Here is a 22,207-nt window from a genome sequence, read left to right as displayed (position 1 = left end):
TTTCTTTAGGTTAGGGAAGTTTTCTTCTATGAATTTGTTGAAAATATTTACTGGTCATTTGAGCTGGGAGTCTTCACTCTATTCTATACTTATTATCCTTAGGTTTGATCTTCTCATTGAGTCCTGGATTTCCTGTATGTTTTGGAGCAGTAGCTTTTTCACTTTACATTATCTTTGACAGTTGAGTCAATGATTTCTATGGAATCTTCTGCTCCTGAGGTTCTCCCTTCCATCTTTTGTATTCTGTTGGTGAAGCTCGTATCTACAGCTCCTTGTCTCTTCTTTTGGTTTTCTTTATCCAGGGTTGTTTCCATGTGTTCTTTCTTGATTGATTCTATTTCCATTTTTAATTCCTTCAACTGTTTGATTGTGTTTTCCTGGAATTCTTTCAGGGATTTTTGCGATTCCTCTCTGTAGGCTTCTACTTGTTCTCTAAGGGAGCTTTTCACGTCTTTCTTGAAGTCCTCCAGCATCATGATCAAATATGATTTTGAAACTAGATCTTGCTTTTCTGGTGTGTTTGGATATTCCGTGTTTGCTTTGGTGGGAGAATTGGGCTCCAATGATGCCATGTAGTCTTGGTTTCTGTTGCTTGGGTTCCTGTGCTTGCCTCTCACCATCAGATTATCTCTAGTGTTACTTTGTTCTGCTATTTCTGACAGTCTCTAGACTGTCCTATAAGCCTGTGTATCAGGAGTGCTGTAGACCTGTTTTACTGTTTTCTTTCAGTACTTCTATTTTTATGTCTTGGAAAGCTTTGTTCAATTCCTTTATCCATTTGATTGTGTTATCCTGTATTTCTTTAAGAGATTTATTTGTTTCCTCTTTATGGGTCCCTACCTGTTTACCTGTGTTTTCCTGTGTTTCTTTCAGTGAGTTATTTATATCCTCCTTAAGGGACTCTATTTTTTTTTCATTAGATTGGATTTTGGGTCAGGATCCTCATTTTCATGTTTGTTGGAGTATCCATGTCTTTGTGTGCTGGGAGAACTGGGTTCTGATGGTGCCAAGGTATATTGGCTTATGTTTCTTCTGGTGTTGGGCTTGCCTCTTGCCATCTGGTTATCTCTACTGTTAATTTGTCTTATTGTTTCTCTCTGGAGCCTGACTCCTGTTTTTCTGAGTTGCTGCAGGTCTCCTAGGAGACCTGTGATCCAGGTTCCAACCAGTTCCCAAGAGGCTTTCAGCTTGTGTGTTCTTCAGAGGAGAAGACACCCCGATGATCTGTGCCAGTAGAAGACCCAGACTGGAAGGGATGTGGAATTCAGATGGAACAGATGGGGGTTGCCAGCTGTTGTGGTTCTTTGGGAGTGTCCCCTTCTCATTTCCCTGGATGCAGCAGATCTCCTGGAAGGCCTTCAGACTCTGGAGGATTCAGAGGGACAGATACAGTGATAATGTGCCATGGCAATAGGTGTAGGCTATAAGGGGTCTACCCTCATTTTAAGAAAAAAATCAGTCAATAGTGTAAAGCATGCCTTTAATCCCAGTACCCAGGATGCAGGACCAGGTATGTTCAGGATAAGCCTGGTCAACAGAGAAAGCTAGTACTACAGAGAGAAATGCTGTCTGAAAAGAAAATTTTAAAAATTGAGAGCAAGGCGCTCTCTGTACAACCACTTTTGGTGAAACAATAAGCTGTAGATTTAGTAAGAGAATTTGTCTTAGGGCAAAAGAAAACAAACAAACAAAAAACCTACATCAACACAATTTTCAGTGCAAACAATTAGAAGAAGATAATCCATATTGGCCTGTGATTGTCTTCTATATGGGTACACTCACACACAAACACCCACACATACACTCACATGCACAAGCACTCTCTCTCTCAGACACACACACGCACATGCACACACACACAATCACCCACACGTGCACACACACACACACACACAGGCACACATGAATGATCACATCCACATGCTTTGTAGACAGATGTACATCATATGAACACACCAAACATAATTTTTCATTTGAGCATATGACTACTGTTGATTTTTAATACTTAATTTTAAATCATATATTTATGTATGTGCTTCTCTCTGCATATGTACATGTGAATGCGGTTCCTATGGAATACAGAAGATGACTTTTTCTTGGATCTTCTAGAGTTGAAGTTACAGATGGTTGTGAGCTTCTCAAAATGTGTGGTGGAAATTGAGGTTGGGTTCTCCATAAGAACAGTAAGTACTATCAACTGGTAAGCCTTCTCTCTAGCCCCCAGCTTTACATTCTGATTAGCATTCTATTAGTGAGAAATTGGTGTAGTATACTACATAGTAAATGAGGACATTTTGCCAATGTAGTTTTTAAATTAAAAATTATCCCAATGTTTCTGTATACAAGTTCACTGTTCATGTTAAAACAACTGCAGATGAAAGGCACTTGAAAATGTTCATACAAACTGACATCTCTTGCCACCAATTCCTAAATAAGAGAGCATAATGAATATTTATGTTTAAACACAATTATTTAAATTTATTTTGGTATTATAAATAATCTGTGGCTGATTTAGAGTATAAAGGAAGGATGACGAGATAACCTACTGAGTGAAAGTCCTTGATGTGTAATCTAATGAACCCGAGTTTGAATTCTTGGAACTCACATGTATGGTAGCATGTATCTATAGGCACAGCACTAATAAATCAAGGCAAAACTGGAGAATGCACTCTATCTATCTATCTATCTATCTATCTATCTATCTATCTATCTATCTATCTACCATCTATCTATTGGATATTTTTTACTTACATTTCAAATGTTATCCACTTTCCTGTTTTCCCATCCATATACCTCCAAACCTTCACCCTCCCCTTCTTCTATAATGGTGTTCCCCCTACCCAATTACATCCCATTCCTGCTTCCACACACTGACATTCCAGCCTACACTGGGGGGATCCAGCCTTGGCAGGACCAAGGACTTTTCATCCCTTTGGTGTCCAACAAGGCCACCCTCTGCTACATATGCATCTGGAGCCATGGGTCTTTCTCTTTGGGTAGTGGTTTAATCTCTGGGAGCTCTGGTTAGTGGGTATTGTTGTTCTTGTGGGGTTTCAAACCTCTTCAGCACTTTCAATACTTTCTCTAACTCTTCCAGTGGGGACCCCATTCTCAGTTCAATGGTTAGCTACAAGCATTAGCCTCTGTATTCATCATGCTCTGGCAGAGCCTCTCAGGAGATAGATATATCAGGCTCCTGCTGCATGCACCCCTTGGCATCAGCAATATTGTCTGGGTTTGTTGACTGTATGTATATGGACTGGATTCCATAGTCTCTGAATGGCCATTCCTTCAGTCTCTGCTCCAAAGTTTGTCTCCGTATCTTCTCCTATGAACATATTTGTTCCTGCTTTTAAGAAGGACTGAAGCATCTGCCCTTTGGTCATCCTTCTTGAGCTTCATGTGGTCTGTGAATAGTATCTTGGGTAATCTGAGCTTTTGGATTAATATCCACTTATCAGTGAGTACATACCATGTTGGTTTTTTTGTGATTAGGTTACCTCACTCAGAATATTTTCTAGTTCAATCCATTTGCCTATGAATTTCATTAAGGTATTGTTTTTAATAGTTGAGCAGTACTCTATTGTGTAGATGAAACACATTTTCTGTATCCATTCCTCTATTGAAGGACATCTGGGTTCTTTCAAGCTTCTGCCTGTTGTAATAAGGCTTCTATGAACATATTGGAGCATGTATCCTTGTTGTATGAGCATCATTTGGTTATATACCCAGGAGTGTTATAGCTGGGTCCTCATGTAGTAGTATGTCCAATTTTCTGAAGAACTTCCAGACAGATTTCTAGAGAGGTTGTATCAGCTTGCAATCCCACCAACAATGGAGGACTGTTCCTCTTTCTCCACATCCTGAACAGCATCTGTTGTCACATGGTTTTTTTTTTTTAATCTTAGTCATTCTGATTTGTGTGATGTGGAATCTCAGGATGGTTTTCATTTTCATTCCTCTAATGACTAAGTATGTATCTGCTAGCCTGGCATGCATAGTGGCAAAGAAGAGACCTTGTTTTGAAGATGAAGGAAATACCTAAGGTTTCCCTGTGACTCCTTAACACGTGCTGTAGCATGTGTGTATAAGTAGGCATATCCAAGCACACTACCACTCTCACAAACACAACAAAATCAAGTGTATAAGGGATTTTTATAAATAAAGGCAAAACACTGCATTATTTTATACAAGAGAGATGAACACCACTGAATTTTGTTCATTTTCAGGGGGATTTAAATCCAGAACTCCAATGATACCATGGGACATGAGATATGATTTCTTGTCACTTACTCTTTTCATTGATTCTCACAGTCTCAAGACTGGAGCAGATCATTTGATTATCTTTACATTTGCTTCAGACTCCTCAAGCCTCCAGCCATTCTATGAACCATAGTAGCAAATGCAAATTTTGTTAAAAATTGATAATGGTTATTTTACCTTAGGACAAGGATATTACCAACACATTCCTACGACACAATGATTTCTCATACTTTAGCAGGAACTGTTTTCAATACACACTTTATGTGGAATTTTTGCAAATTTCTCTTTTCTTTACCATTATGTCTCTCTGCTGTCATTGGATTTAGGTTAAAGTCTACTGATAGAATAATTCAGCACCTGACCATAGCTAACTCCCTTATCATGCTTTCGAAAGAATCACACAGATAGTCAGAACATTTGGAGTAAAACATTTCCTCCATTAGTTTGTATGTACAGCCGTTCTTTACATTCACAGGGTAGCCAGAGGTGTGTCAATTGGAACAACCTGCATACTCAGTGTCTTTCAGGCTATTAAGATGAGCCCCATGGACTCTAGCTGAAAGGAGCTTAAAACAAATGCTCCCAAGTATGTTTGTGTCTTTATTTTACTTTGTTGGTTTCTACATATGTGGTTAATTATCCCTGTGTATACCCATAGCAAACTGAATTTCAAAAACATCACATGGAAAAGGAATTCTGTGTACTATTTTGCAGGGTCTCATATTGGAATTGAAAGTTATTTGTATATAGTGCTGGTATTAGTACCTGAAGTTTCATGCTCAGGGCTCATGCTCTAGTCTAGCAGTACTATGGTTTGTATCCTACAAAGGCACAGGAAACTGATGTAGTACATACACAATGCAAGGCTTTTTTCTAGGCCCTCACCTGAGGTCAGAGCTACCCAAAACATCCTGTGCCTTTGTGTCTTTTTATACACTCTCATCCACCTTTTATGCTTATATTGCTGTCTTTAATATTTCCACTAAGTGTATACTAAACATCACTGCCTTAATTACTACATGTTTCCCAACCATTAGCCCTTTGGTTTTAGTGAACCATGAACCCACTGTCACAAGACTCTGGACCAAATTCAGATAATATATGTGACATATGTAAAGTTTGCATCTTTTCAAAATCTTTAGGTTTATCCAAAGAGTAATGTGCAACTTAAGGAGAAATACAGAGGTTTTAAAAGACACACTGAGGTTAGTTGGGATTTCTCCTGCTGGTTGAGTCTGAAGCTCTGGATGCTAGACTGTCTTCCAAAGAGTGAGTCACTCTTTTTCATGTTAATTACCACATTATGAATTCTATGAAAAAGTAAATAGTTTTAGTATAATATTAGGAAATTTGATGTAGGATAGTGAAATTAGTGTAAATATTCCTTAAGTCAAAATTCATTCTGATAAGTCTGATAAGTCCTAAAACTCTTATTGGATAGTGGTCTTAGTAGGCTTCTTGGACCTGCTAAGTTTCACACTTATGCCTCTAACAGCTTTTATTCTTTCATGAAAATAATGTGTTATTCTTGACATATGTGCGACACTTTTGCTACAAGTTTCTGTCAAGAGATTGGCATTTCTATAGTTAGAGTTGTGGCTCAGTAGTTGTATAAACATGAGTACATCAGTTAAGATACTCAGTGCCTATGTCAAAGAAAATGATGGTCTTATCTGTTTACAATCTCCGTGCCAGGGGAGGGGACTGGTAGACTGGAGGTCTTTGGCCAGGCAATGTAGCCAGAATAGTATAGGTCAATGAAAGATCTTACCTTAAAAATACAAGAAGTGACTGAAGAAGATGTGGAGCAACTTTTGCTCTCTACATTCATCTGCATGGGAAAGTGAATAGAAACTCAAAACCATGCATATGCAAATATGCATGCATGTGTGGGTGTGCATGCACATGCGTGCACGGGCACACAGGCACACATGCAGACACTCACACACTCACACACACACAAATGTGCAGAAACTTCTTAGCTTTACCACTTATCTCCTACTATGATGTTCAGCCTTGCCTTAGGCCCAAAGCATCAGATCCAGTAAATATGGACTTAAATGTGACAATATGAACCAAAGCAAATCATGTCCACTTAAGTTGTATTATGTTTGTCCAAATTTTGATATAGCAGCAGAAATGACTTAAACATTTATATTAAAAGCTCCGAAGAAACTAACTGAGAATCATGGTTCACTTAATGAAGACCAGTATACAAAACCTAGATTGTCTATTTGCTTTCTGGAAAGAATATTAAATTACATATATTTCTCTCCTTATATGAGAAACATTTGCTATGGGCTCATGTGTTTGAAGAGTTGGTCCCCATCTGGTGGTACTGTATGGGGAGATTATGGATCCTTTAGAACATAGAGGATTGTTGGAGGAAGCACATTACTAGATGACATGGTCTATTTTCTGTTCTCCCTCTGTTTCCTGACATCCAGATGAACCCAGTCTCTTACTGCCATGCTTTCCCTTCAAGGATGTTTTGTATCTTCTCTGGAACTGTGAGCATTAATTCATTCACAGATGGAGTTTAGGATAAGATATCAAATCCACCTATAGTGACATATTTCTTTATTTTTTTTAAAGTTTAAACCCAATCTACCCAAAGTGTTCATTTAAATACTTAGTTAATGTTAAAAATCATTATGGATGTCTGCTTAATTTAACTGAAGTCTTTTCTATGGGGTTTCCACCAAAACCATCCAATGGAAAAAAGATAGCATTTTAAGCAAATGGTGCTAGTTCAACTGGAAGTCAACATGTAGAAGAATGCAGATTGATCCATTCTTATCACCCTGTACAAAGCTTAAGTCCATGTGGATCAAGGACCTCCACATCAAACCAGATACACTCAAAGTAATAGAAGAAAAAGTGGAGAAGAGTCTCGAACACATGGGTACTGGAGAAAATTTCTTGGGCATACTTCTTACAGCAAGGCTCCACCTACCTTTTCTCAAATGCTTTATTGTAAACATTCTTTAAAATATAAATAGCAACATGAACCAAAACTTACCAGCCAAAATGTACACTTCAATGAATTTCTATAGTCAGAATAGCCATTCTGTAAGTTCCACTTTCTGAAAGTTCAATAACCTCAATAACACACAATATCACCAATATAGGACCAAGATTTCAAACACATAACTCTGTTGAAATATTATTCATTGACATTAAACAATTGCCTAATGAATTCTCCTATGTGTTTTGCTAAAGCTATAGTTTTTATACTGGCTATAGAAAGAGCAAGTCATGGTTTCAACATTATATTTATGTAAGCAGCTGATGTTCACAGTAAAGAAGAATGTGCAGAACTATAAGCAGGAGAGAAAACAGTATCATTTGCAAGCCAAGGCATGAGAAACTTGAAGTATAGTTTTTGAATTAAGAATGATATTCAGTGAACAGTAAGGAAAACAAAAGATTCAAGATTCTCAAACTTATGGACACAATGAAAGCAGTGCTAAGTGCCTCCATAGAAAATTAGAGAATTCTTATACTAGTAATGCAAATGTACAACTGAAATCTTTAGAAGAAAAGATGAAAACATACACAAGAGGAGCATTGAGCAGGAAATAATCAAACTCAGGGCTGAAATCATTCAATAAGAAAGAAAGAGTACAATTTAAAAAAAATCACCTGAATCAAAAGCTGTTTCTTGGAGGAAAATCAACAAGGTAGAAAAATCCTTAGCCAAACTAATTAAAAGGCAGAGAGATAGTATTTAAATTATCAAATTCAGAAATGAAAAGGGAGACATAACAACAGACATGAAAGAAATTCAAAGAATTATTTGTTTTTTTCTTCAAAAGCCTGCATTCCACAAAATTGGAAAATATAATAAAAATGGGTGTTTTTCTAGGTAGATAATACTTACTAATGTGAAATCAGGATTAGGTAAATTTGTAAACAGTTCTATAAGCCCCAACCAAAGAAATATAAGCAGCCATAAAATATCTAATAAGAATAACAAAAAAAGCCCAAGACAAAATTTTAGTGCAAAATTCTACCAGACATTCAAAGAAGAGCTAATATCAATACATCTCAAACTATTTCACAATATTGAAACAGAAGGATGACTGCTAAACTCCTTCTGCAAAACCACAGTCACCATGATACTGAAACCACTCTTAAGACTCAAAAGAGAAGGCAAAATTCAGACCAATTTCTCTTATGAACTTTGGTACAAAAAATTCAGGAAAATACTCAGAAATGGAATCCAAGAACACACAAAAACATTATCTACCATGATCAAGTAATCTTCAACCCAGGGATGCTGGAATGGTTCAATATGCAAAAATTCATCAATATAGTCTACTATATAAACTAACTGAGAGACAGAAAAATAACATGATCATTTCAATAGACACTAAAAGTCTTTGACAAAAAGTCCAACACCCCTTCATATGAAATATCTTGGAGAGATCAGGGATACAGGGCACAAACATAAATACAGTAAAGACAATATACAGCAAGCTACCAGCCAACATCAAATTAAATGGAGAGGAACTTAAAGCAATTACACTAATTGCTGTCCAGCCTCTCCATATCTCTTCAATACAGTAGTAAAGTTTTAGCAAGAGCAATAAGACAACTGAAAAAAATCAAGGGGATACAAACTGGAAAGAAAGAAGCCAAAGTATCACTTTTCACAGGTGATACAATATGATAAATAAGTGACCCTAAAAATTCTATCAGAGAACTCCTATAGCAGATAAATGACTTCAGCAAAGTGGTTAGATGCAAAATTAACTAAAAAAAAATCCCTCCTTTATACAAATGATAAACACTCTGAGAAAGAAATCAAGGAAGCAACATCCTTTATAATAGCCATAAGTAATAAATAATATCTTGGTGTAATTCTAACCAAGCAACTGAAAGTCCTGTATGATAAGAACTTCAAGTCTCTGAAGAAAGAAATTGAGGAAGATAACAGAAGATGGAAAGATCTTTCATATTTATAGATCAGTAGCATTAAAATAGTAAAAATTACCATCTTTCCAAAAGTAGTCTATAGAGTCAAGGCAATTCTCATCAAAATTCAAACACAATTCTTTACAGACAATTCTCAACTTCATATGGAAAAACCAAAAGCCCAGGATAGCTAAAACAATCTTGTATAATAAAATAACTTCTGGAGGTATCACTTTCCCTGATTTCAAGCTGTCGTACAGAGTAATAGTAATAAAAACTGCCTATGTATTTGTATAAAACAGACTTGTTGATCCATGGAATCAAATTGAAGACCTTGAAGCAAATCCACACACCTATAGACAGTTGGTTTTTGACAAAGAAGCAAAAAAAAAAAATTACGATGGAAAAAGAAGGCATTTTCTGCATATGTTACTGTTCTCCCTGGAGGTGTACATGTAGAAGAATGCAAATTGGCCCTTATCTATTATTACACACCAAAGTCAAGTTCAAAACTGATATAGTAAATGTAAAAGAAGATACAAAGGAGAATAGCCTTGAATGTTTTGTTACAGAAGAGAACTTCCCAAAGAGAACACCAATGGCTTAGACACTAAGGATCAACAATTGATAAATCAGACTTCATGAAACTGGAAAGTTTTGCAAGGCTAAAACAGCATCAACTGGATAAAACAGCAGCCTACAGATTAGGAAATAATCTTCACCAACTCTACACTAATAGTGAACTTATATTCTGAATATATAAGGAATGAAAGAAGTTAGACACCAATAATCCCAAAATTTCAATTTAAAAGTGGGATACAGAGGTAAACAGAATTTTCCAGAGAGGAAGTACAAATAAAAAAGACTATGACATTGCATTTTACATAAATCAGAATGGCAAGGATAAAATCTCAAGTGACAGCACATGTGGTCAAGGGAAATATTTCTTTATTGCTGATGGGAGTGCAAACTAAACTATTCTCATAGCAGGTTTATTCATCATAGCCAGAAAATGAAAATAACCTAGATGTCAAGCTGAGTATTAGATAAAGTAAATGCAGTATATCCACACAATGGAATACTTGTCAGCTATTAAAAATAATGGCATTTGAAATTTACCAAAAAATGAATGGAACTTAAGAATTTTATCCTTATTAATTAGCGAAGACCCTGAAGACAAATGTGGTTTTTACTCATTTATAAATGGGCATTAGATGTAAAGTGTGGAATAACCATGTTATAATGCCCAGACTCAAAGGAACTGGGTATTAATAAGGGCCCAAGGGAGGATGTATGAATCTCATCCTCAGAAAGGTAAACAAAATGGAAGCAGAGAGAGAATTTGGGGGAAGTGTCATGAGGAGGAGTATATGGGTTGTGATTAGGAATGGAGGGAAGGGTGTAAGGGGCTTGGAATGAGAATGAAAATCAGTGAAAGGAATCTCTGGGATCAGCTTTAGACTTGGAATGGGTGGAAGTTTCAGGGAGTCTATGGGAGTGACTTTATTTGAGAATTCTACCAATGGGGGAATTTGGAGACTGAAGTGGTTACCCAATATTGGCTGACAGGTCTTCCAGTAGAAAGACAGGGACATCAACACATCCATAAACCTTCAACTAAAAACTGTTGCTACCTACAAGGTGTGGAGGTATAATGATTGAGGTGGAATTGAAGGAATATTGAACCAATGACTGGCCCAACATGAGGCCCATCACAAGGGAGAGAGACAACGCCTGATATTAGTAATGATATTGTGTTATGCTCGCAGACAGGAACATAGCATGAGTGTCTCGTAAGAAGCTTTATTCAGCAGTGGAATGAAACACATGCAAAGACCTACAGCCAAATATCAGACAGAGCTGAGGGAGTCTTGTGCAAGAGTGAGGGATAGAATTGAGAGAGCAGGAGGGGTAAAGAACACTACAAGAAGATCTATACAGTAAATTAACCTGAGTCCATGGGGACTCTCACAGACTGAACCACCAACCAAAAAGCCTGCAGGGGCTAGACGTTTTGGTCTCCATGCCTTTCCCCTACCAATTGGAGCAGAGTTTTTCTCTGATTCTGTTCCATCCATGGTATCTTCTTCACTTACCTGGGTTGCCTGTTTGGGCCTCAGTCAGAGAGAAGGTGCATAGTTGATCTAGGTCTATGGTAGGGTGGCACCCAAAAGAAAGCTTCTCCTTCTGAGGAGAAGGGAAATGGGAGGGGGGATTTCTAAGGGAGTCACTGTAAGGAAAGGAGGGAGTTGGAACTGCAATTGGGATGTAATGTGAAAAAAAAATTATGGAGAGAAAAAAAGAGACAGTTTCAATGAACAGCTCCCAAACTCTTACATCCTTTACTTTTTTATTCCAAATGCTAGCAATCTAAGAAGGCTTTGTCCTCCTTATTTGACAATTGTGGGTATATAACCCCCATTCAGTACATTTATCTTATTCAAATACTCTTCCCATCTAAGCATTTCAACACTTCCCTCCCATAATCCTTCTTTCACCCATTGCAAGACTGTTTGACCAAGCTATGGAAAACTTCATAATGACACACGTTCTTTTACAAGGTAATCTAGACAAACAAGGACAAATATCAATTGTAAAATATAAGTGGTAGCAATAGCAAAACACAACTAATAAGATGCTCTTAGGAGCAACATTCTTCTCGTGTGTAGTACCCCACTCATGCATTGTTGACCTACAAGGGAAAATACTCTTAATAAAAATTGACTCTTTCTCTGTCAGTAATAACACATTTCAAATAACTCATCAGTCAGGGTTGGAACTTCATGCCCTCCTCACTTCATGCAGTAATTATGTCTGACATGAGGCATGGCAGCTCTAGTGCTAGCTGTCATAACACTTAATAATTAAGTGGAGTTCTAAAGGACTAATGGCCAATTCTGCCACAGAGTCGAAGACAGTGTTGAATGAAAAGATGAAGCACAGAGGATTTGACCATAAAGAAGGTTTTTCACTCTCTGGTAACATTACCTACTGTTTGTAGTTTACAATTTTGGCAAGAGTACACCAGGATAGACTAATTAGCAATGGAGTTTAACTTCTATCCTGGCAAATATAAAACTTCTGTGTTGTGAAATTTCAACAGGATTAAAAGAATTTATCAAAAGCCACATTTCATTACTGAAACCACTTAACACTACAGTCTTTAAGTGACTAAAGTACATGAATGTCCTTAAAAGTCTTTTAAATTTAAAACTTTTTAAAACTATAATTTAATTCATACTCTGTTTTACATCAAATTATTTATAATTAAAAATTAAAAAGTAATTTATATATTTTTATTTTTATTGTAAATTTCCTGCTTGCCTGAATGTCAGTGCCTCATGTGCATTCAGGGAACACAAAGGCTAGAAAGAAGAACTAAGGTCTGGAACTGGAGTTGCAGGTGTTGCTAGTCTCCATGTGAATGATGGAAACGGAATTTGACTAGAATCTGGAAAATCAGATAGTGCTTTTAACTGCTGATTCATTGTCCAGCCCTAAATTATTAATATTGTAGAATGATAGAAACTCATCAATTCACTTTGTTTAGTTTTAAGTGTATTTAAAAAATAAAGGAGAGCAAATTTCCCCTCATCAGTCTGTTTCCAGAATTTTATAGCTAATTTTACACAAAATTGTATAGGTATTTTAAAAGATATTCTATAGTGATGTGGTAGTGTAGTCATATGTAACCAGTTTTTCAATCTTCTTCCTATCTCAGTCTTAGGCATACCTGACTATAAACCTTTCCCATAAGATCTACCAGCAGAACCTACTGTATAAGTTCAATGTCAGGTATTGCTGTCAGATGATCTGCTGAACATCAGAGGTCATGGGTTACTGCAATCACACCTGTCTGTAAGGGCTCTTCAGGGCAAGGGGAAATTACCATGTCTAGAACATGACACTTTAGTGAAGAGCCAACCCACCTAAAATAAAACCTTTATCTTGAAAAGCCATCCCTGTATCCTCTTCTTTCTTCTCATCTTCCTGACTTCTTGTCAGGTAGAGTCCATCTTGAACAGTGTTTCTGAATGTTGAGCAAAGGATCTTTTGCTTTCTTAAATGGTGATAGCAAAACTGAACATCCAAATCCATTTAGAATGAACCTAAATCCATTTCTGTTACCCTGTACAAAAATCAATTCAAACACCTTAAATTAAAACACCAAATGCTAAAAATGCAAGAGGATGACAAAGCTGATGCTGGTGATGATATAGATATAGACTGGACATTCCTGAAGAGAACTCCAGAAGGTTAGAAATCGGGTCCCCAAACAAACAAGAAGTCAAAAAGTTTTTGCGTACTAAAAGAAATTATGAACAGTCAGGCTGCTAACCATCTTAAAAGGGGGAACATCTTTACCAGTGATGCTCCAAATGCAACAGCAGCTACATTCATAAAAGAAACCTTACTAAAGCTGAGATCACACATTGCACCTCACAAAATAATAGTAGAAGATTTCACCATCCGACTCTCATATGTGGACAGATCATGGAAACAGAAATTAAACAGAGACATAGAAAAACTAAAAGAAGTTATGAAACACATGGACTTAACAGATATTTATAGAACATTTCATTCTAAAACCAAAGGATACACCATCTTCTTAATACATGATAGTACCTTCTCTACTATTGATTATGTAATCAGTCACAAATCAGGCCTCAACAGATGAAGGAACATAAAAATAATCCCATGCATCCTATTAGATCACCATGGACTAAGGCTGGACTTCAATTACAAGAAAAATCACAGATAGCCCTCATTTACATTGAAGTTGAACCTCACTCTACTCTATTCTATTAGACTTACATAGAAGACCTCATACCAAGACTGTCCCAGTTATTCCACAAAATAAAAACAGACAGAGCACTACCAATTTCCTTCTATGAAGCCACAATTATGCTTATACATAAACCACACAAAGACTCAACAAATAAAGAGAACTTCACACCAATTTCCCTTATGAATATTGACGCAAAAATACTCAACAAAATTCTCTGAAACCGAATCCAAGAAAAACAAAACAATCATCCATCGTGATCAAGTAGGCTTGATCCCAGGGATGCAGGGATGATTCAATATATTGAAATTCATCAATATAAGCTACTATATAAACAAACTCAAAGAAAAAATCACATAATGATTTCTTTGGATGCTGAGAAAGCATTTGACAAAATTTAACACCCCTTCATGATAAAAATATTGGAAAGTTCAGGAGTTCAGGGCTCATACTTAAACTTAGCAAAAGTAATATACAGCAAACCAGTAGGTAATATTAAACTAAATGCAGAGAAACTTGAAGCAATCACACTAAATTCAGGTAATAGACAAGGCTGCCCACTCTCTGCTTACTTATTCACTATAGTACTCAAAGTCCTAGCCAGAGCAATCAGACAACAAAAGGAAGTCAAAGGGATACAAATTGGAAAGAAAGAAGTCAAAATATCACTGTCTGCAGATGATTTGGTAGTATACTAAAGTGACCCAAAAGGTCCACCAGAGAACCACTAAACTTGAAAACAACTTTGGTAAAGTGGCTGGGTATAAAATGAACTCAAACAAATCAGTAGCCTTCCTCTACTTAAAAGACAAACAGGCTGAGAAAGAAATTAGGGAAATGACACTCTTTACAATAGTCCCAAATTATATAAAATATCTTGATGTGACTTTAACCAAGCAAGTGAAAGATCTGTATGACAAGAACTTCAAGTCTCTGAAGAAACAAATTTAAGAAGATCTCAGAAGATGGAAAGACCTAAGAGATTGGCAGGATTAATATAGTAAATATGGCCATCTTGCCAAAAGCAATCTACAGATTCAATGCAATCCCTATCAAAATTCCAGCTCAATTCTTCATAGAGTTAGAAAGAGCAATTTGGAAATTCTTTTGGAATAACAAAAATCGCAGGATAATGAAAACTGTACTCAACAACAAAAGAACTTCTGGGGGAATGACCATTACTGACCTCATGTAGTATTACAGAGAAATAATGATAAAACTCTATGTTGTTGGTACACAGACAGGCAGGTAGAACAATGGAATAGAATTGAAGACCCAGAAATGAACCCACACACCTATAGTCACTTGATCTTTGACACAAGAGCTAAAACCAACCAGTGGAAAAAAGAAATGGTGCTGATTCAATGGAGGCCACCATGTTGATGAATGCAAATTGATCCATTTTTATTGCTTTGTACAAACCTTAAGTCAAGTTGCTCAGGTACCTCAACATCAAACCAAATACAATTCAATCCGGATGTTACTGATATGGTTCGCATATTCTGTTCCCTGGAAAGGCAGAATAGAGTGAAGACTCAAAGAGTTAACGGCTGATCACCAGAAAGGGACTCACAGTTGGGAAACATGCAGCGACTACTGTAGCCATGTTCACCCATAAGAAGGTTAGATTGTGCGCAAGAGCCATATTAATTTGTAAGACACAAGAAACTGTGTAAAAGAAAACAAAGGTGCTCACCAAGAGCATAATGGTCTTTGTGACTCTGAACTCAGGGGAGGATCTGAAGGAAAAATTGCTTCTATGAATGTGCTTCATTCTCTGCTTATGTCTGTAAAGAATGAAAACCATGTAGCTGCTTGACCAAATCATCAGCAACATAAGCAACACATCAGGAAGAGTGAGAAATATTGCACTGACAATGTCAGTGGTCTTGTCATGTTGCACAGAAGAACAGTGTTCGTACACCCTTTGATGTGTAATGTTCTTATTGTACTGTATTGCTCTCATTTTTATGGGAAAAGCTATGTTTATTAAGAATGACAGGGCCCAACTCATGTACACACAAGAAGCAATGGAACTGTGAGACTTGACTTTAAGCTGTGTCCACCTGGCAGTCTTTGGACTGATGGTGATGGCCTGGAAGACACTCAGAAAGCAGGTGCTGCTGATGGACACACCCCTCCCTATTCTGTGAAGATAGAAGATCAGTTTGCACTCAGTGTCATTGAAGAAGTCTTTCCACCCAAAAGCTGACACAATGTGGGGAACTCCTTTACACAGAAGAGTTAAGAAGTTGGCTACAATCAAGTGCTGCAGAATCCAGTCTGTGAACTTTAATCTGCACCCCATGAAGTAAAGCATCAGATAATGGTAGACTAAGAAGGAGTTGCCAAGGATTCCAACTACAGTTTGTGACATGAAGATCACACTTATCACAACGTCACTGGTTTCCATGCTCTCAAATCCTGTGTTCTTAGACCTCTTAGATGGCACAATGAGTCACAGGCTGTATGCACTCTATTATATCCTACATTGTATATTCATAATAAGGCTTATGCAGAATGCTTCCTTGATTAATCTACAGGGATTCAAAAAACTTCATTATAACCTGAGAGTGTATAATATAGCATCTCTGGTTTTAAAGGAAGTTTATACAATTTAGTCAATACATCTGAGCAGAAGTCTCTGCTATGGTTTATTTTTTCTTTTTTTTCTCCATCTTTATTAACTTGGGTATTTCTTATTTACATTTTAATTTTTATTCCATTTCCCGGTTTCCAGGCCAACATCCCCCTAACCCCTCCCCCTCACCTTCTATATGGGTGTTCCCTTCCCCATCCTCTCCCCATTACTGCCCTCCCCCCTACAATCACGTTCAATGGGGGTTCAGTCTTGGCAAGACCAAGAGCTTTCCCTTCCACTGGTGTTCTTACTAGGCTATTCATTGCTACCTATGCAGTTGGAGCCCAGGGTCAGTCCAAGTATAGACTTTGGGTAGTGGCTTAGTCCCTGGAAGCTCTGGTTTGTTGGCATTGTTGTTCAAGCCCCTTCAATCTCTTTCAGTCCTTTCTCTGATTCCTTCAACGGGGGTCCAGTTCTCAGTTCAGTGGTTTGCTGCTGGCCTTCACCTATGTATTTGGCATATTTTGGCTGTGTCTCTCAGGAGAGATCTACATCCAGTTCCTGTCAGCCTGCCCTTCTTTGCTTCATCCATCTTATCTAGTTTGGTGGCTGTATATGTATGGGCCACATGTGGGGCAGGATCTGAAAAGGCCTTCCTTCAGCCTCTGTTCTAAACTTTTTCTCCCTATTCCCTCCCAGGGGTATTCTTTTTCCCCTTTTAAAGAAGGAGTGAAGCATTCGCATTTTGGTCATCCTTCTTGAATTTCATGTGTTCTGTGCATTTAGGGTAATTCGAGCATTTGGGCTAAAAATGGATGAAGATTTTAACCTAATCTCAGGCTCACCGTCAGTGTACTTCCTAATCTACAGGGATTAAAAAAACTTCATTATAATCTGAGAGTGTATGATATACTATCTCTGGTTCTAAAGGAAGTATATACAATATATACAACTTAGTCAATACTCACATCTGAGCAGAAGTCTCTGCTATGGTTTAAGTTAAGCAGATAAGGAAAATTCAGATAAGCTCCTGTGAGTCAAGTATTTACACATCCATGCTCAGTTAGTGATGAAAGTGAGGACTTTCAAGTGTCCAAAGTTGACAGGCTACTGGGGTCCACAACTATCTGAAAAATCATTCAAGACCATCTGCAAAATGAGCAGAATCATATGTCTCATATGCCTTTTATAATTTTCATTTTCAAAACTACAGTTGTGGCTTAATTTTTGTAATTTAATTTTCCATGTCTGTGTACCGTTTTTTTTTTTTTTGCACAAAGAAATACCTATTCCTAGTAAACACTGGGAATTTTACTGTACAGGAGAAAATATGATCCTGCAGGAACCAGTCTCAAGAGCAGTATGCATATCCATGAAAAACACCCTAATTTTTAGATGCTCCCTAATGGTTTAATTTATACTTATGTTTGCAAAGCAAATAAAATGATAGCCTAATAGAAATCAGCCATATATTAATTTTCAGAAAGCAAGTAAGCACAAGGTAAAAGACTATGGATCACAGTAGTATGATTGTGGCCCTGATGATATACTTCAGTGCTATCGGGTATCTGAAAGAATGATCTCTTAACTGGAATGTAAGTTTTACAAACCACTCAACTCCAGCATGATGTGTACACATTGTCTTTTGTCTGTGACATATTTTGTGCTTTGTAACCAATGACGAACTTGTGGCTAGAAATATGTCTCAGTATTTAAGAGCACTCTCTGCTTTTTTCAGAGAACCTGAGTTTAGTTCTCAGTACAGATGGAATCTTACAGAAAACTGTATCTCTAGTTCTACAGTTCTAAGACCCTCTTCTGGCCTTTACACATTCCATGTTCACATATGATATATAGAGAGGCATTCCTATTTTCAGACCTCCCCACACACAAACAGACAAAAAAATAAATAAACTGAACAAATTTCCACATTCAGCTTCCAAATATTAAAAAACAAATAAAATATAGCATTTCTAAAAAAATCATTAGTGATATTTTATTATTTAAATAAACTTTCATTTTACTCCTTTACATAAGCGTATGATCGACTGTCAAATTCACCAAATATTTATATATTTCTGTCCAAAGTTAGAATTCTGAACATATGTGAATGCAAAATGGTTCACATCTGACTCACAGTGTTTGGATTGGCAAACAATACGTCTTATATTTATGTAAAATTTACTGAGCATACTTTAGGAAGAAACAGCCTTGTTATGATCTCAGTGTACATTCTTTCAGGGCAGAGGCAGTCCCTGTCTCTCAGGGAAAGATTCTCCGCATCAGGGCTAAGCAGAAGAATGATTTTAAAACAAGCTTTTAGCACCTTGTATTCCAGGTTTCATTATCCGTTGAAATAAACCATTAAGAATGCCAGTGAGTGAAGGACTCATAATTGTAAGAACGTTAGAGTCTATGTTATGTGTCTATTACCTCATATTCATTTTGCTTGTGTCCTGAGTCCATGGTTCAGATAGTTCTCCAATTGCTAGTGTTCAATAGTTCAATTCCAATTTGAGTTTTCTGAAAGTCATGCTTAACCAAAGTGTTCAGATGGGATTTTCTTTGTGGACTCTGACTTACAGACTCCACTGGATGCACTGCAAGTGCTGTTTCACTGGCCAGGTTACTGATCTTAGTGTCAAGGTCTTATGGACCCTGACACGTATCAAAAGGCAGGAGCCAGTTTCTGAGATCTTGACACGTAATTCTGTGATCTCACCTCCCCTTAGACATGCAGTTAAAATTTTATTCACTAGTAGTGGGTATCTAACTTTGCATGTTGCAAGGGGAAACTTTTCTGAGCATGTTATCCCCAGGTGTCATGAATCAAAAACATTTTTTTTTGCTATCTTCTCAATGAAATGTAGCAGATTGCTGTGACTGTTATCTTCTCATGTCCCTGCAGACTGCTAAGGATGATGAAATTTCTTGGTGTGTCTTCCATACATCACTAAGGCATGATTGCATCAACCCATTTCATGATTACCTGAGGTGTCATGGGACCAAATCCATACTATCCATTATTGACATGAGAGTTCTTCCTCATCACTTATAGAGTAGAAGTTCAGTGATAGAAATATGTTGTTCATGTTTTTTAATTTTTTTCAGAACAGGAAGTGAATAATTATCTTCTTTAAATTTATTTTAATCATTTATTTCTTAGTCCTTTATAAATTGACATTGCAGATTCCTGTCTCCAACTTCTTTTATTTTTCATATTTTTAAGTGTTTTTTTCCATTCTTTTTTTGTATCTTTATTAACTTGAGTATTTCTTATTTATATTGTGATTATTATTCCCCTTCCCGGTTTCCGGGCCAAAATTCCCCTAACCCCTTCCCCTCTCCTTCCCTATGGGCTTCCCCTCCCCATCCTTCTCCCCATTACCAACCTCCCCCGAACAATCACGTTTACTGGGGGTTCATTACGGCAGGACCAAGGGCTTCCCCTTCCACTGGTGCTCTTACTAGGCTATTCACTGCTACCTATGAGGTTAGAGCCCAGAGTCAGTCCATGTATAGTCTTTGGGTAATGGCTTATTTCCTGGAACCTCTGGTTGGTTGGCATTGTTGTTCATATCAGGTTTCAAGCCCCTTCAAGCTCTTTTAATCCTTTCTACAATTCCTTCAAAGGGGGTCCCGTTTTCAGTTCAGTGGTTTAATGATGGGATTCGCCTATGTATGTGCTGAATTCTGGCTGTGTATCTGAGGTGAGATCTACGCCCGGTTCCTGTCGGCCTGCTTCTTTGCTTCATCCACCTTATCTAGTTTGGTGGTTGTATATGTATGGTCCACGTGTGGGGCAGACTCTGAATGGGTTTTCCTTCTGCCTCTGTTCTAAACTTTGCCCCCCTATACCCTCCAATGGGTCTTCTTGTTTCCCTTTTAAAGAAGGAGTGAAGCATTCCCATTTTGGTCATCCTTCTTGAGTTTCATGTGTTCTGTGCATCTAGGGTAATTCAACCATTTGGGTTAATAGCCACTTATCAATGAGTGCATACCATGTGTGTTTTTCTGTGATTGGGTTTCCTCCAGGATGATATTTTCCAGTTCCATCCATTTGAATTTCATGAAGTCATTGTTTTTGATATTTGAGTAATATTCCATTGTGTAGATATACCACATTTTCTGTATCCATTCCTCTGTTGAAGGGCATCTGGGTTCTTTCCAGCTTCTGGCTATTATAAATATGGCTGCTATGAACATAGTGGAGCATGTGTCTTTGTTATTTGTTGGGGCATCTTTTTTTTAACTTTTTTTTTTATTAACTTGAGTATTTCTTATTTACATTTCGAGTGTTATTCCCTTTCCCAGTTTCCGGGCAAACATCCCCCTAATCCCTCCCCCTCCCCCTCCTCCCCCCATTGCCGCCCTCCCCCCAATAATCACATTCACTGGGGGTTCAGTCTTCGCAGGACCAAGGGTTTCCCCTTCCACTGGTGATCTTACTAGAATATTCATTGCTGCCTATGAGGTCAGAGTCCAGGGTCAGTCCATGTATAGTCTTTGGGTAGTGGCTTAGTCCCTGGAAGCTCTGGTTGCTTGGCATTGTTGTTCATAAGGGATCTCGAGCTCCTTCAAGCTCTTCGAGTTCTTTCTCTGATTTCTTCAACGGGGGTCCCATTCTCAGTTCAGTGGTTTGCTGCTGGCATTCGCCTCTGTATTTGCTGTATTCTGGCTGTGTCTCTCAGGAGCGATCTACATCCGGCTCCTGTTGGCCTGTACTTCTTTGCTTCATCCATCTTGTCTAATTGGGTGGCTGTATATGTATGGGCCACATGTGGGGCAGGCTCTGAATGGGTGTTCCTTCTGTGTCTGTTTTAATCTTTGCCTCTCTCTTCCCTGCCAAGGGTATTCTTGTTCCCCTTTTAAAGAAGGAGTGAAGCATTCACATTTTGATCATCCTTCTTGAGTTTCATTTGTTCTAGGCATCTAGGGTAATTCAAGCATTTGGGCTAATAGCCACTTATCAATGAGTGCATACTATGTGTGTTTTTCTGTGATTGGGTTACCTCACTCAGGATGATATTTTCCAGTTCCAACCATTTCCCTACGAATTTCATAAAGTCATTGTTTTTGATAGCTGAGTAATATTCCATTGTGTAGATGTACCACATTTTCTGTATCCATTCCTCTGTTGAAGGGCATCTGGGTTCTTTCCAGCTTCTGGCTATTATAAATAAGGCTGCTATGAACATAGTGGTGCAAGTGTCTTTTTTATATGTTGGGGCATCTTTTGGGTAAATGCCCAAGAGAGGTATAGCTGGATCCTCAGGCAGTTCAATGTCCAATTTTCTGAGCAAACTCCAGACTGATTTCCAGAATGGTTGTACCAATCTGCAATCCCACCAACAATGGAGGAGTGTTCTTCTTTCTCTGCATCCTCACCAGCATTTGCTGTCACCTGAGTTTTTGATCTTAGCCATTCTCACTGGTGTGAGGTGAAATCTCAGGGTTGTTTTGATTTGCATTTCTTGTTGGGGCATCTTTTGGGTATATGCTCAAGAGAGGTATAGCTGGGTCCTCAGGTAGGTCAATGTCCAATTTTCTGAGCAACCTCCAGACTGATTTCCAGAATGGTTGTACCAGTCTACAATCCCACCAACAATGGAGGAGTGTTCTTCTTTCTTCACATCCTCACCAGCATCTGCTGTTAC

General features: G+C 37.8%; 1 protein-coding gene and 1 pseudogene across 1 annotated transcript; one reads left to right on the top strand and one right to left on the bottom strand.

Annotated features, from left to right (window-relative positions):
• On the top strand, positions 4,517–5,361 carry Vom1r-ps25 (vomeronasal 1 receptor pseudogene 25; annotated as a pseudogene).
• On the bottom strand, positions 15,459–16,382 carry Vom1r21 (vomeronasal 1 receptor 21). The gene is given in 1 exon segment (NM_001009510.2): positions 15,459–16,382. A coding segment is annotated over 1 exon segment (870 nt). The 3' UTR covers positions 15,459–15,512.
• Between the last annotated feature and the right edge of the window lie 5,825 nt (positions 16,383–22,207).

This window comes from Rattus norvegicus, chromosome 1 (assembly GCF_021556685.1).
Source record: "Rattus norvegicus strain SHRSP/BbbUtx chromosome 1, alternate assembly SHRSP_T2T, whole genome shotgun sequence".
Taxonomy (NCBI): Eukaryota; Metazoa; Chordata; class Mammalia; order Rodentia; family Muridae; genus Rattus; species Rattus norvegicus.
Note: the sequence above shows the minus strand (reverse complement) of the source record. Positions and strands in the feature narration are given on the sequence as shown.